The sequence below is a fragment of the Phocoena sinus genome, chromosome 13, assembly GCF_008692025.1.
Source record: "Phocoena sinus isolate mPhoSin1 chromosome 13, mPhoSin1.pri, whole genome shotgun sequence".
NCBI classification, from domain to species: Eukaryota; Metazoa; Chordata; class Mammalia; order Artiodactyla; family Phocoenidae; genus Phocoena; species Phocoena sinus.
The window spans coordinates 82,886,849-82,899,846 of record NC_045775.1 but is presented as its reverse complement, the minus strand read 5'-3'; the positions used below and the strand labels follow the sequence as shown (position 1 = coordinate 82,899,846).

Here is a 12,998-nt window from a genome sequence, read left to right as displayed (position 1 = left end):
TATTTGATCCAATTGATGTTGTCTTACAGGTCCCTTATGCTCTGTTCACTTTATCCATGTCCTATCTTCAAGTTTTCTGATTTTTTCTTCTACCGGCTGAAATCTGCCTTTGAAACCCTCTAGTGAATCTTTCATTTCAGTTATTATTATTATTTTTAGCTCCAGATTTTTTTTTGCTTCCTTTTAAGGTTTTCTATCTTTTTATTGATATTTCCATTTTGTTCATACATTATTTTCTTCATTTTCTCTGCGTCTTTAGTTCTCTGAGCATCTTTAAGAGAGTTGTTTTAAAGTCTTTGTCTAGTAGATTTGCCACCAGATCTTTTTCAGATTCAAAACTGGACATTTGAATCTAATAATGTGGTAACCCTGGAAATCGGATTCTCCCCCTTCCTCTGGGTTTGCTGGGCTTTATTTTTGTGCCAAGGATCCGCCTAAACTGTAATCTCAAGGTCTTCTCAGATCTTTTCTAAGCCTGTGCCTTTCCCTGGGCATATACAGTAACTTTCTCATTTGCCCATATATACAGTTTGCTTTTGAATGCCCCAGTACTTAATGTCTGGTTCCCAAAAGGGGAAGAGAGAAAACTGAACTGGGGGAGGAGAAATGGAGCACCAGCCCAGGCCTTTAAAGCTGCTGAAAGTTAGTGCAGCTAGAAGGGGAGGGGCTTGCAACAGTAGGGGGAGGTGCAGCAATAGTGGCGGCCCATCTCTTTGTCTGCAACTCTGTCGTCATAAGCATTAATCACAGCACAGATCCCCAGTACTTGGAGAGCAGCGTCCTTTTTGCCCACCATGGTTCCTTCAAGCTGTGTGCAAGCTGCTCCAGGAACAGATTCATGGCTGCCTGGCAGCGGGGTAGGGAGTGGGGGTGAGTAGATGTTATTGAGCTAAGAGCTGAAATTGACTGAAATTAACTGCAATTTGCATACCAACCTTCCCAGGGGAAGTTGCAAGCCTTAAATGGACTCCAAAATAGTTACCTTAAGCAGATTCTGCCAGTGTGGTTGTTTTCTAAGTGGGAGACAGATTCCTGGTGCCGCCTACTCCACTGTTTCCCTAGAATCTTCCATGGACATATGTGTTTATTTCTCTAGGGTAAATACCTAGGAATGGAACTGTCAGACTGTATGGTATCTTTATGTTTTGTGGGGTTTTTTTTAGGAACTGTTTTCCAAAGTGGCTATAACATTTTGCATTTCCATCAGCAATGAATTAGGGTTCCAATTGCTCCATGTCCTTGCAAACACTTGTGACTGTCTATCTCTCTGATTAGAGCCATTCTAGTGAGTGTGAAGTAGTATCTCACTTTGGTTTGGATTTGCAGTTCCCTGATGACTAATTATGTTGAACATCTTCTCATATGCTTATTGGACATTTGTTTACCTTTCTTGTACAAGTATCTGTTTAAATCCTTCCTCTATTTTAAAATGGATGTCTTTTATTATTGAGTTACAAGAATTATTTATAGATTCTGGGTACAAATCCCTATATGATACATGATTTGCAAATATTTTTCCCAGTCTGTGAGCTGTCTTTACACTTTCTTGATAGATAGGTTTGAAACAAAAAGTTTATACATTTGATAAAGTCCAGCTTATCTGTCTTCCCTTTTGGTGCTGTATCTGAGTAATCGTTGCCTAACCCAAGATCACAAATCTATTCTAGTGTTTTCTTCCAAGAGTTTTCTAGGTTTAGCGCCTACATTTAAGTCTATGATCCACTGTGAGGTAATTTTTATGTGTAGTGTGAGGTAGGAGTACAAATTATGTTTTGGATGTGAATGTCCAGTTGTTCCAGCAACTGATTCTTCCCACATTGAATTGTCTTGGCACCCATGTGGAAAATCTTTTGGCCATGAATATATTTTATTTCTGGACCCTGAATTCTGTTAATCTGTATGTCTATCTCTGTGCCAGTACCATGCATTCTTTTTTTTTTTTTTTTTTTTGCGGTACACGGGCCTCTCACTGTTGTGGCCTCTCCCGTTGCGGAGCACAGGCTCTGGACGTGCAGGCTCAGTGGCCATGGCTTGAGCGGCATGTGGGATCTTCCTGGACTGGGGCACGAATCCACGTCCCATGCATTGGCAGGCAGACTCTCAACCACTGCACCACCAGGGAAGCCCTGGAATTGTTTTCTTAACTTCAGTTTTGGATTGTTTACTGCTGGTAAGAGAGTACTGGATGTGACAGGCATAGAAGCTCACAGCCTTGGAAGTGAGGGGAGTGGTCGGCAGACACCTAACAAACAAGTTGCTGTTGACAGCTGTGGTGAGCATTGTGAAGACAGGTACAGGGGCTGAGACATAATACCACAGAGATGCAAACAGGGCCTGGAGGGTGGTGTGGAGGGAGTGGGTCTGTAGGGGTGGACACTAAGGTTTTTGTATACAATTATGGGCTCAGAGGTGTGTAATCAGGATACAGATCTTTTGCTTTGCACTGTGTAAATAAGTGTAATGGATGGGTACCTTTAAAACACCATATTAAAATCTGTTCTCATTCTTCACGTGAATACACTTCTGTAGAATTTTTCAGTATAAGCTGCAACTAATGATGGAATTCTGCTGGAAGCTGGGGAGAAGCCTCTGGTGAGTTAGGGTTCAGAGAGAGGCAGTGGGGCAGCCCTCACGAGGATCCTTCTTTGGATCCAGAACTCCCCTGGATCCTGTAGGCGCCCAGATGCACACTGATGAGTGCTGTGCAGAGGGGTCTGGAGGCTCAGCACCCTTTTGAGTTAATTAGAACCCCTGAAGAGGCCCCCTCAGGTCCAGGTTTAAAGAACCAGTTTTCCTGTACTTGGACTTGAGCTGTCAGAGCAACAGGGTGGGATGGTGGAGGGCAGAAGCTGGTTGAGGGGACATTGGGGCCACTTGACTTGAACTTTGAGTTACAGCGAGAAGCAGAAGGGGTGCTGGGAGATACTGGTTATTTGCCACATCGCCTTCCTAATTATGGTTCTCCTTCTGGCTTTTCCTTCAATTTTGCTCGGGTTGGGGAACATGTATTCAGCAGGGCAAGTTATTGGGCTCAACAGAGAAGACGTTCCCTTGTAACAGCTGCGGCGTGTTTGCACCTGGAGCATTCGAGTGAAGGGGACGGTCCTCCATCCGCGCACCCCGCAGTCCCAGGTGGAGGGCGTTCCTCCATGGCCCGGAATATATTTTTATCAGTTCCTTGGCAGCGGTTTCATCCATGGTCCGTCGGGCTGTGGAGCCTTGCGAAGATCAGGGGTCATCTAGGAGCCCAGGTGTCTTCATCTTTGATACTGGTGGCTCCAAAGCGAGCCGTTTGCCCAAGGAGACTGTGCCTACATGAGACAGCATGGCCAGTCCCTAGGGCGTGCCAGTGATGTGTGATCTTGTCTGCAGTCGTGCAGAGGCGTGAGCCCATGGTGAGAAACGAGATGCAGAAACCGACAGCTCTTCTCAGCGGGTGCTTGTATGTGCTGTGTTCTCAGTCCCATTTGGATAAAGTGTTACTGCCCCCATTTTGTAAACGAGGAAACAGAGGCTCCGCCCTGGTATGTGGTGGGATGCGGCTTCAGCTCCAGCGCTGCCTCACTTCCAAGTCTTTCCCGTTTCCTCCGCATCATACGAGTAAGAAGCTGTTTGGAACCTCAAACGTGAGCAGGTTTTCAAACCTCCCACGTGGAGTGAGGCTGACTTGTCGTCCCTTGGTCTAGGGGGTGACTTTTGCCTCTGAGCGTGAGTTCATCAGCAGCCTCGGCCTCTGGTGCTGCTTTCTGCACCTGGGCCCCCGCCGAGAACGTACCTTCCAGCAAGGTGAGGACCGGGCCATCGTCTCGGGTCTCCCGCTCACCCTCCCACCTGCTCCTGAGCCCTCCGCCCTGTGCACAGGGCTTTGTGACAGCCACATTGTTCAATCCAGGGAGAAGCGTTTCTGAGCTCCTGGGTCTACTCCACACTCAGCGGGTTGGGCGCCCTCCTCCTGTACACCCACCTCCGAGGCTTGGGCACACGCTCACATACACTTGCGTGTTCTCAGCACTTCCTGGCAAGGAACATTTTGTAAAATGTGCAGAAGTGGACATTTTGAAGGTAACCTCATGGTTTCTTAGGAGTGTTAGCTGATAAATCATGGCAGCCTCAACCCACCCCCACCCCCTGCTGACTAAGATGCCCTGTCAGACCCAATGGATGGTCTCCTGGGGCTCCTTCAGCCTCTGAGCCTGGCCTGATGCTGGACAGGCGCTGCTTGGCAGGCAGAGCCATTTCCGCCGGAGATTGGTGTCCTTTGGATTTCCCAGCTTCCCTTAAGCCCCTCTGGGGACAGCTCAGGGTGCTCCATTGCACTGGGTCAGCACGTGCAAGAGGCAGGGACCAAGTTGGTCTCATCCATCGCTGTATCCCCAGGCCTCATAAGTGCCCGCCCACCCTGCATATACAGTCAATATGGGTATATAGGTTGGTGTCTCTGCCTCACTACTTGGGGCCAGTTAATAAACTTACCTGATACATAATACGTGTTCTCATTTCCCAAATGGGAATACTTAAGAGTTCTTGGAGATTAAATGAGGCAATCAGATGATATGCTGCAAGCTTGATAAGTAATTGCAGCTGTTAACTCCAAATTCAAGCCATAGAAACCTCAAGCACTTGTACTTTCTAGCTCAGCGGCAACCATGGAAGATGGTATCCAGGGTAGTAGTTGGTGACTCTTAACCAAATCTGACCACTTTTACTCTCCTTGCTCCTTGCATTGCTCCTTCTCTACTGCCTCTTCCTTCAAATCCTCTGGTAGCCGCCCCATCCCCTATAGTCACATCAGGCAGCAGGATACTATGGGCTCAGGGATTTTGATAAAGATTGCATTAAATCTGTAGATTGCTTCGGGTAGTATGGACATCATAAAAATAATAAGTCTTTCCGTCTATGAACGTGGGATGTCTTTCCATTTATTGGCACTATTTTCAAACTTTCATCAACATTTTCTAGTTTTCAGGATCTAAGTCTTTTGTCTCTTTGGTTAAATTTATTCCTTAGTGCTTTATTCTTTTTGATGCTATTGTAAATGGAATTATTTTCTTAATTTCCTTTTGGGATTGTTCACTGTTAGTTTATAGAAACAGCTGATGTGTGTGCGTTCATTTTGTTCTAACAGTTCTGTGTGTGTGCGGTGTGGCAGGGATCTTTAGGAGTTTCTACATGTGAGATCGTGTCACATGTGAACAGAGATCATTTTACTTCCTCCTTTTCAACTTAGATGCCCTTTATTTATTTTCCTTGCCTGTGTGCTCTGGCTAGGACTTCAGTGCTATGTTGAATAGATGTGGTGAGAGTGTCTTGTTCCTGATCTTAGAGGAAAAATTTCCGGTTTTTCAGTGTTGGGTATGATGTTAGCTGTGGACTTTTTATATATGGCCTTTATTATGCTGAGGTAGTCTTTCTCTATTTCTAGTTTTTTGAGCGCTTTTTTTTTTTTAATCACAAAAGGGTGTTGAATTTTGTCAGATGGTTTTTCTGCATCAGTTGAGATGATTTGTGTGTGTGGTGTTTTTCTCCTTCATTCTGTTGATCCAACATTTTTGTAAAGCCAAATTATATCAAAATCAAGAAGCAAGGCTAATGAAGGTTTGTTCCCCTTTTAAGGAATTGGCTGGTCAGGGATGGGGCAGTTTGACATTAATATTAAAGGAGACCTAAATATTAGACCCAGCTCTAGCAAAGACCTGCATCTTCTTTCCTCTGTTAAATATTAAAAAAATTTTTCCCATTATATACTGTGTGCAAGTGGTAAATGTTAATTGGTTAATTAAATATTTTAGCTCCCTTTTAAAGTACGAGAATTCATAGTAATTGCCAATAAGGAATAGCTTTCCGAGTAAATGAGGAGTTAGTCTGTATGGGATAGAATGTGCTGTTTAAAAGTCAGTTGTGGAAAGCAGGGACACAGCTCAATACTCTGTAGCAGGAATATTGACCAGTAATCATTGATTTGATTTCCATGAAGAGTCAGAAAGTTTTAATCTAGGGAGAAGGCAAGTCCCTATGGATGAAATGATGCTGGTATGTGGAATGATTTGCTTTGAAATCACCTAGTTAGCGGGGAGTGGAGAAGGGGTAAAAATGAACAAGAGTCCCCATGTTTTAAATTCATTATACATTCTCTGTACTTTAATATCTGTTTGAAATTTTTCATAAAAAGTTCAAAAAAGAAACAATATAAATAAGTGATGGTACAGCATAATATCAAAACATTATGTAGCCATTACAATAACATCAAGAATTTTACTGATGTGGGATAAGAAAATCAGGAACTCAGTCTTACTAATAATTTAGTGCATGTGTGCTTTTGTGCACATAAATTGCCTAAAAGATATTGGAAGGAAATACATTAAAACGTTCCATAGTTAGTCATTCTTGGTTGGTGGGATAATGGGTGATTTTCATTCTATCTTCCAATCTTTCTACAGTGAACAAGAGAAAAACCTAATTTCTGAAAATTTTTTTTTTCAAAGAAAAGAATGAAATCTGCATTGTGTAAATCGGTGAAGCATTTTCCAGTTTTCCATTAAATGGCTCTGGTCGGTGATTAGATAAATGCTGATGTGGTTACTAGTCTTGGACATGTTTTTGGCCTCTGCTGACCTGGAATCTGTCTTTGCCAGGGACATGGGCAAAAGGCAGTCACCACCATTTCAGTCACTGATAACTTCTGTTAGACTTGCTCCTCTAACATGACTTTCTATCTGATTTTAGCGAGCTGGACATGATTTCCACGAGGGTGATGGACATTAAGCTTCGGGAGGCCGCGGAAGGCCTTGGGGAGGACGGCACAGGTAAGGCCCTTACTTCCCCTGTGCTGGGCGGAGCCCTTGTTGCGTTGTAGGGCTGAGAGAGGGGCTGCTAGAGCCAGGGCTTTAGTTTCTCTACGTGGAGTGTGGGTTCAGTTCACAGTGTGTTCAGACACATGTGGCTGGAGAGCACGTCCAGACTGTTGGCGGCCACCCGGGGGCAGTGCTCCTTGGCTTCTCTGTCAGACACGGCAGCCGGGGTGGGGGTGCATTACTCATTTTCCTCCTTCCTGGAGGTGAACATGTCCCAGAGTTTGGTTGACTCGAAAGCAAAGGAAGTGAGACGCAATGGAATCATTTATCATCCAGGAACATCCAAAAGTTTCAGCGGGACGTCGGGCAGAGTACTGGATGGTCTAATCATCCAGAAGAAATAATGATATCAAGAGAGAGCCTTTGAGTCCTCTTTTATGGCTTTTATCCTCCTTCAGGAGACCTTTACTGCACTTTCTACTGAGCTAAATTCCAAGCGTATCAATCATCACCTCATAACGCATTCCAAGAGTTACCCAGTTATGCGATTGGTTTACTGTTATCCATAGATTGCTCTGTATGTCTTTATAGAGTTGTAAAACTGACATTAGGAAACGTTCATCTCCCCACATGTGCCTTTTCCCGTATCAGCCATTTTTACTCACCTTATTTTGGTGACAGAGTTCTCCGTCTCTCTCTCTTGTTTTAAGTCAAAGTGCTAGTAGTGATTGTCTTTGAGGTAGTTCAGGGGAACAGCTTCCAATAATATTAAATCCTAGCGCTTATCTCTTAGCTTCAGATACTAATTTCATTAGAGACTTTATTTCATATATTACAGATAGATTTTCCTTATTATTCCATATTAGGACTACTTTTCCTCTGTCACATTTCAGTAGCTGCGCTGGTAATTGTCTTTTCAACAAATGGTGCTAAAGCAATTGGACATTCATATGTAAAAAAAATGAACTTTGAGAGTTCAAAGTTTATTTGAACTCAAATGAGTATACAAAAATTAATTTAAAATATATCATAGTCATAAATGTAATACTATAAACGCTTTAAAAGAAAATATAGGAGAAAATATTTACAACCAAGGATTAGATTTCATAGATATGACAACTCAGTCCCTAAAACAAAAAGTCGATAAATTGGACTTTATCAAAATTTAAAACTTTTGCTCTGTAAGAGACACTGTTAAGAAAATGAAAAGTCAAATCACAGACTGGGAGAAAATATTTGCAAATGCCATTTGACAAGAACACTCAAAATTCGACAGTAAGAAAACTAACAACCCAACTAAAAATAGGCAAAAGGTTTTTAAAGATGTTTTACTTAAGAAGATACACAGATGGCAAAAAAGCACATGAAAACGTGCTCAACACCAATAGTCATTAGTTAATGCAAATTAAAACTACACCGAGATACCGCTATACACCTATTAGAATGGCAAAACAAAAACAAACAAATGCTGGTGAGAATGCAGAGCAACTGGAACTCTCATATATTGCTGATGAAAATGCAAACGGTACAGCCACTTTGGAAAGTATTTTAGCAGTTTCTAATAAAATTAAATACACACTTAGTCTATGAGCCACCAATCCCACTCCTAGGTATTTACCTAAGAGAAGTGAAACCTTATGTTTACACAAAAACCTATAACAATTTTCATTTTGTTTACCACTTTGTTTATATCTATACGATGGAACAGTACTCAGCAATAATAAGGAACAAGCTATTGATTGAGGTAACAACATGAACGAATCTCTAATGCACGGTGGTAAGTGAAGAAAAGCCAGAATCAAAAGGATACATGTTGTCTGAATCACTCTATATGACATTCTGGAAAAGGCAAAACTATAAGAACAGAGAAGATATCAGTGCTCTCCAGGGGTTAAAGGTAGGGGAAGGGTTTGACTACAAAAGACAGCACAGTGATGATGTATCTTGATTTTGGTGGTGATTATTCAACTCTGTATACACCAAAAAGAGTCAATTTTACTGATGTAATTTTTAAAACAACTTTTAAATGAGGTACCAGATTTGAAAAACAATCAAGTGGATTTTTTAGAAATAAGTAAAACTATTAAAATTAAAAATTAAGTGGATGCGTTTAATTGCAGATTATATCAGCTCGAGAGAGAGAGCACAAGAAAGTATACAGAATGTATCACAGAGGGGTAAAAAGAAGGAAAATACAGAAAGAGAACAAGAAGCATAGAGATAAGTGAAAGGGTGTAACATACATTTGAGCACAGTCTCAGGAGAGGAGAGAATAGCTGAGAATTTTCTGGAATTGACTTAAAAAAAAAACCACAAAAGACTCCCCAGTCCACAGATTTAAGAAACTGAATGATCCCAAAAAGGATAAATAAAAGGAAATCCACATCGAATGAAAATGTAGAAAACCAAAGACAAAAATGAAAAAATCTTAAAATTAGTCTGAGGAAAAAAGATTACCTTCGAAGGAACAAAAAACTGACTTCCTGACCACACGACAGAAGCCACAAAACAGTGAAATAATGTCTTAATATTACTGAAAGCATAACTTAGAAAAAATAACTGCCAACCTAGAATGTTAAACCTACGAATACGATATTTTAGGAATGAAGGAGAAATAAGGGCATTTTCAGATAAACAAAAACTGAGTTTGTCACCAGGAGACCCTCAGATTCTAAAGGAATCTCCCTTCAGGTGGAAGGAAAATCATCCTTGATGGAGGATTTGGACACAGGAAGGAATGATAAGCAAAGAAAATGAGAAACAAGCAAACACATCTAAATGAACATGGAATAACATCTTTTGGGTTTTTAAAGATCAGAATGAAAACAATAGGGCATAAACATAGGATTAAAGTATTCTAACTTGCTTATTTTGTCCCTTAATAGAATGTGGGGTATAATTTCTAGGGTAACCCGTGAAAGAACAGAGGTAAAAGGTAAAGTTTACAAACTAGAAGTGGGAAGATATGGAATAATTTTTTAAAGTCAGTTAGTCCGGCAGACAGCAAGAAAGGAGATTAAGAAAAACCACAGAGATGGTAGACTTGTTTTTATTAACATATCAGTAATTAGAATAAGTGTCAGTAGCTAGTTACATTAATTGTTCCAGTTAGAAGTTTAAAGCTCAAATTGGCTTTCTAAAACTCTATATCTCTTAAATATAAGGATTCAGAAAAGTTGAAGGTCAAAGGGATAGAAAAAAATGAACCTTGCAACACTGGGCCAGGGGAAGCTGGCATAGCTGTATCAATAGCAATCAAAATAAAATTTAAGGCAAAAAGTGTTACTAAAAATAAAGGTCATTTCACAATAGGTTCACTTCCCCAGGAAGATATTAATTTTACCTTTCTATGGCATTTATCAACATAATGTCAAACTTTATGGAGTAGAAATTGACAGTTAAATAACGATAAATCTACAATCAGAGTGGGTTATTTTTAATACACCTAATTGATAGGACAAATGTATTAAAAATTAAAGACAAAGTACTTGGACAACACAATTAAAAAGAAAAAGGCCTATCCTAATCGATGTATATAGAACATTGAAGAAAATACATTATTTCAAGTGCTCTAGGAACATTTACAAATACATGGTGAGCCATAAAGCAAGTCTCAACAAATGTGAACAGATTCAAATCATGCAGGGTATGTTCTCTGGCCACAGCGCAATTAAGCTAGAGCTCAATAACAAAGATAATAAGAAAATCCCCAAGTGCTTGGATATTGACATACTTTTCTAAATAACCTATAGGTCCAAAAAGGTATTATAATGAAAATTAGAAAATATTTTCAAGCAAATAGTAAGGAAACTATATATCAAAGCATGTAGATACAGGGACTTCCCTGGGGGTCCAGTGGTTAAGACTCCACACTCCCAATGCAGGGGGCCTGGGTTCGATCCGTGGTCAAGGAACTAGATCCCCCAATGCGTGCGGCAACTTAGAATTCTGATAGCCGCAACTAAAAAAAATAAAAAAGATCCCGCATGCCACAACTAGGAGCCCAGTGTGCTGCAACTAAAAGAGCCCGCGTGGTGCAAGGAAGATCCAGTGTGCCACAACTAAGTCCTGGTACAGCCAAACAAATAAAGAAACAAATATTTTTAAAAAGAAGAAAAAACATGTAGATGCAGCCAAAACAGATTTAGAAGGAAGTGCATTGCCTTAAATGCGTGCATTATAAAAACAGAAAGCCTAAAAATTGATTAGCCAAGTATTCATCTCAAGAAGTTTAAAAAGATAGCAAAGTAAACCTGAAGAAAGTAGGAGGAAGGAAGGAAAAACTAGACCAGAAATTAGTCCAATAAAAAAATAAACATTCAGTAGAGAGAATGAACAAAGCCAAACTTTTTTTAAGGCAAAGGAAATTGACAAACGTCTTGTGTAATTGATCCAGGAAAAAAGGAGGGACAGATAATAGCAGGGCTGAGAAAAGGGGGCTTTATTGTAGATAGTACAGATGCTAAGATAATAAGAGGATATTAACAACTATATGCCAGTGCATTTGAAAATGTGGGAAATAAAGACAAATTTCTAGAAAAATGAAACAATAAAACAAATTCAAGAAATAGAAAACCCCAATAGTTCCTATAACCATTAAAGAAATTGAATGAAAAAGCCTAGCAGCCTAACAGATGTAACACAAATGGGCCTCCAGTGGATGGCCAACTAATTATGGCAAATCAAACAAGTGTTCAGCGGCTGTACTCTGGGTGTTGGTAGCCACTTGCTTTAATCCCGAAGGAGCCTCTTTGACTGTAAAGGATCGTGAGGCTGCGTGTTTGTGCAGACCTTCAGGGGTGCGTACCTATTTGTCAACTAGGCAAAGGCCAGACCGTGTCCTGGCAGATGCAGAAAACTCTGAAGAGGCTTTCCAAATAATAAGCTCTCTTTGAGACCAGTCAGTTAACAACATAAACGTTTTGAGATTATATAAAGGTAAGGAAACTTCCACTGTAAGTTAGGAAAACTTGTCTGTAGAACTCATTTCCTTTTGGGCAGGGATCTGCTCCACCTAAGGTCATATAGGTACTTCAACTATAGAGTAATCCTAAAATTCTCCACATTAAGGCAAGATCATGTAAACTTCCCAAGGGGGGCATGAACATAAACCAAATATAAAGATCCTGGTGTTTTAAAAAGGAGTTCAGGGACTTCCCTGGTGGCGCAGTGGCTAAGAATCTGCCTACCAATGCAGGAGATACAGGTTCGAGCCCTGGTCCGGGAAGATCCCACATGCCGTGGAGCAACTAAGCCCGTGTGCCACAACTACTGAGCCCGCGAGCCACAACTACTGAGCCCGCATGCCACAACTACTGAAGCCCGCATGCCTAGAGCCCGTGCTTGGCAACAAGAGAAGCCACTGCAATGAGAAGACCGCGCACTGCTACGAAGAGTAGCCCCTGCTTGCTGCAACTAGAGAAAGCCTGGGCACAGCAACGAAGACCCAACGCAGCCAAAAATAAATAAATAAATAAAAGTAAATTTATAAAAAAAGGAATTCAGCTTACAGAATGATTTACTTATCAAACAAATCAATTGTTAGCAAATTTTCAGGATGTATTAGACAGCAGCCTGGTAACCTGTGATGTTCCATCCTTCTGTTGTTAGTTCTCATATTCAGAAGGAAAGGAGTGGACTTTGCTGAGCTGCCGAAATCATGGGCACTTGAGGATTTTTTAAAATTTTATTTTATTGAAGTATAGTTGATTTACAATGTTGTGTTAGTTTCCGCGGTACAGCAAAGCGATTCAGTTATATATACATAAATATGTATTAGCACTTGAGGATTATCTTGGAAAATAATTTGGGTTATCATTTACGGGCTTTACCTCATCAGGAATTTTTGCTTTTGACTATTTTTATTTTAGGGATTAAAATCTGATTTCATTTATACAGTGGAATATTACTTAGCAATTTAGAAAAAGAGGAAGAAGGCAAAATGCACGCATCACCATGCAAAGTGTCAAAAGCGGTGTATGGCGGGAAAGAAGCCACACACAAGAGTATATGCTGTATGATTCTGCTCATACAGGATGTGCTGTGTGAATTCAAGACTGGGCAAAACAAATGTATGGTAATGGAAATAAAAAGCATGGTTGCGTCAAAAAAATTAACTCTTTAGGAATAAATTGAACCAAGGAAGTGAAAGATATGTTAAAAAAGTGTTGATTTCAAGTAAGAGGGAAGTTGCTTGTGCCTTGATTC

At 40.7% G+C, this 12,998-nt stretch overlaps 1 protein-coding gene across 1 annotated transcript in view; it reads left to right on the top strand.

Moving 5' to 3' along the window:
• Positions 1 to 6,733: 6,733 nt before the first annotated feature.
• Positions 6,734 to 12,998, top strand: part of CRACDL (CRACD like) — a 45,602-nt gene continuing 39,337 nt past the window's right edge. Inside the window, exon 1 of the mRNA XM_032653036.1 lies at positions 6,734 to 6,803. Within this exon, the coding sequence (XP_032508927.1) occupies positions 6,734 to 6,803 (70 nt within the window). The remainder of the gene's footprint in view (positions 6,804 to 12,998) is intronic.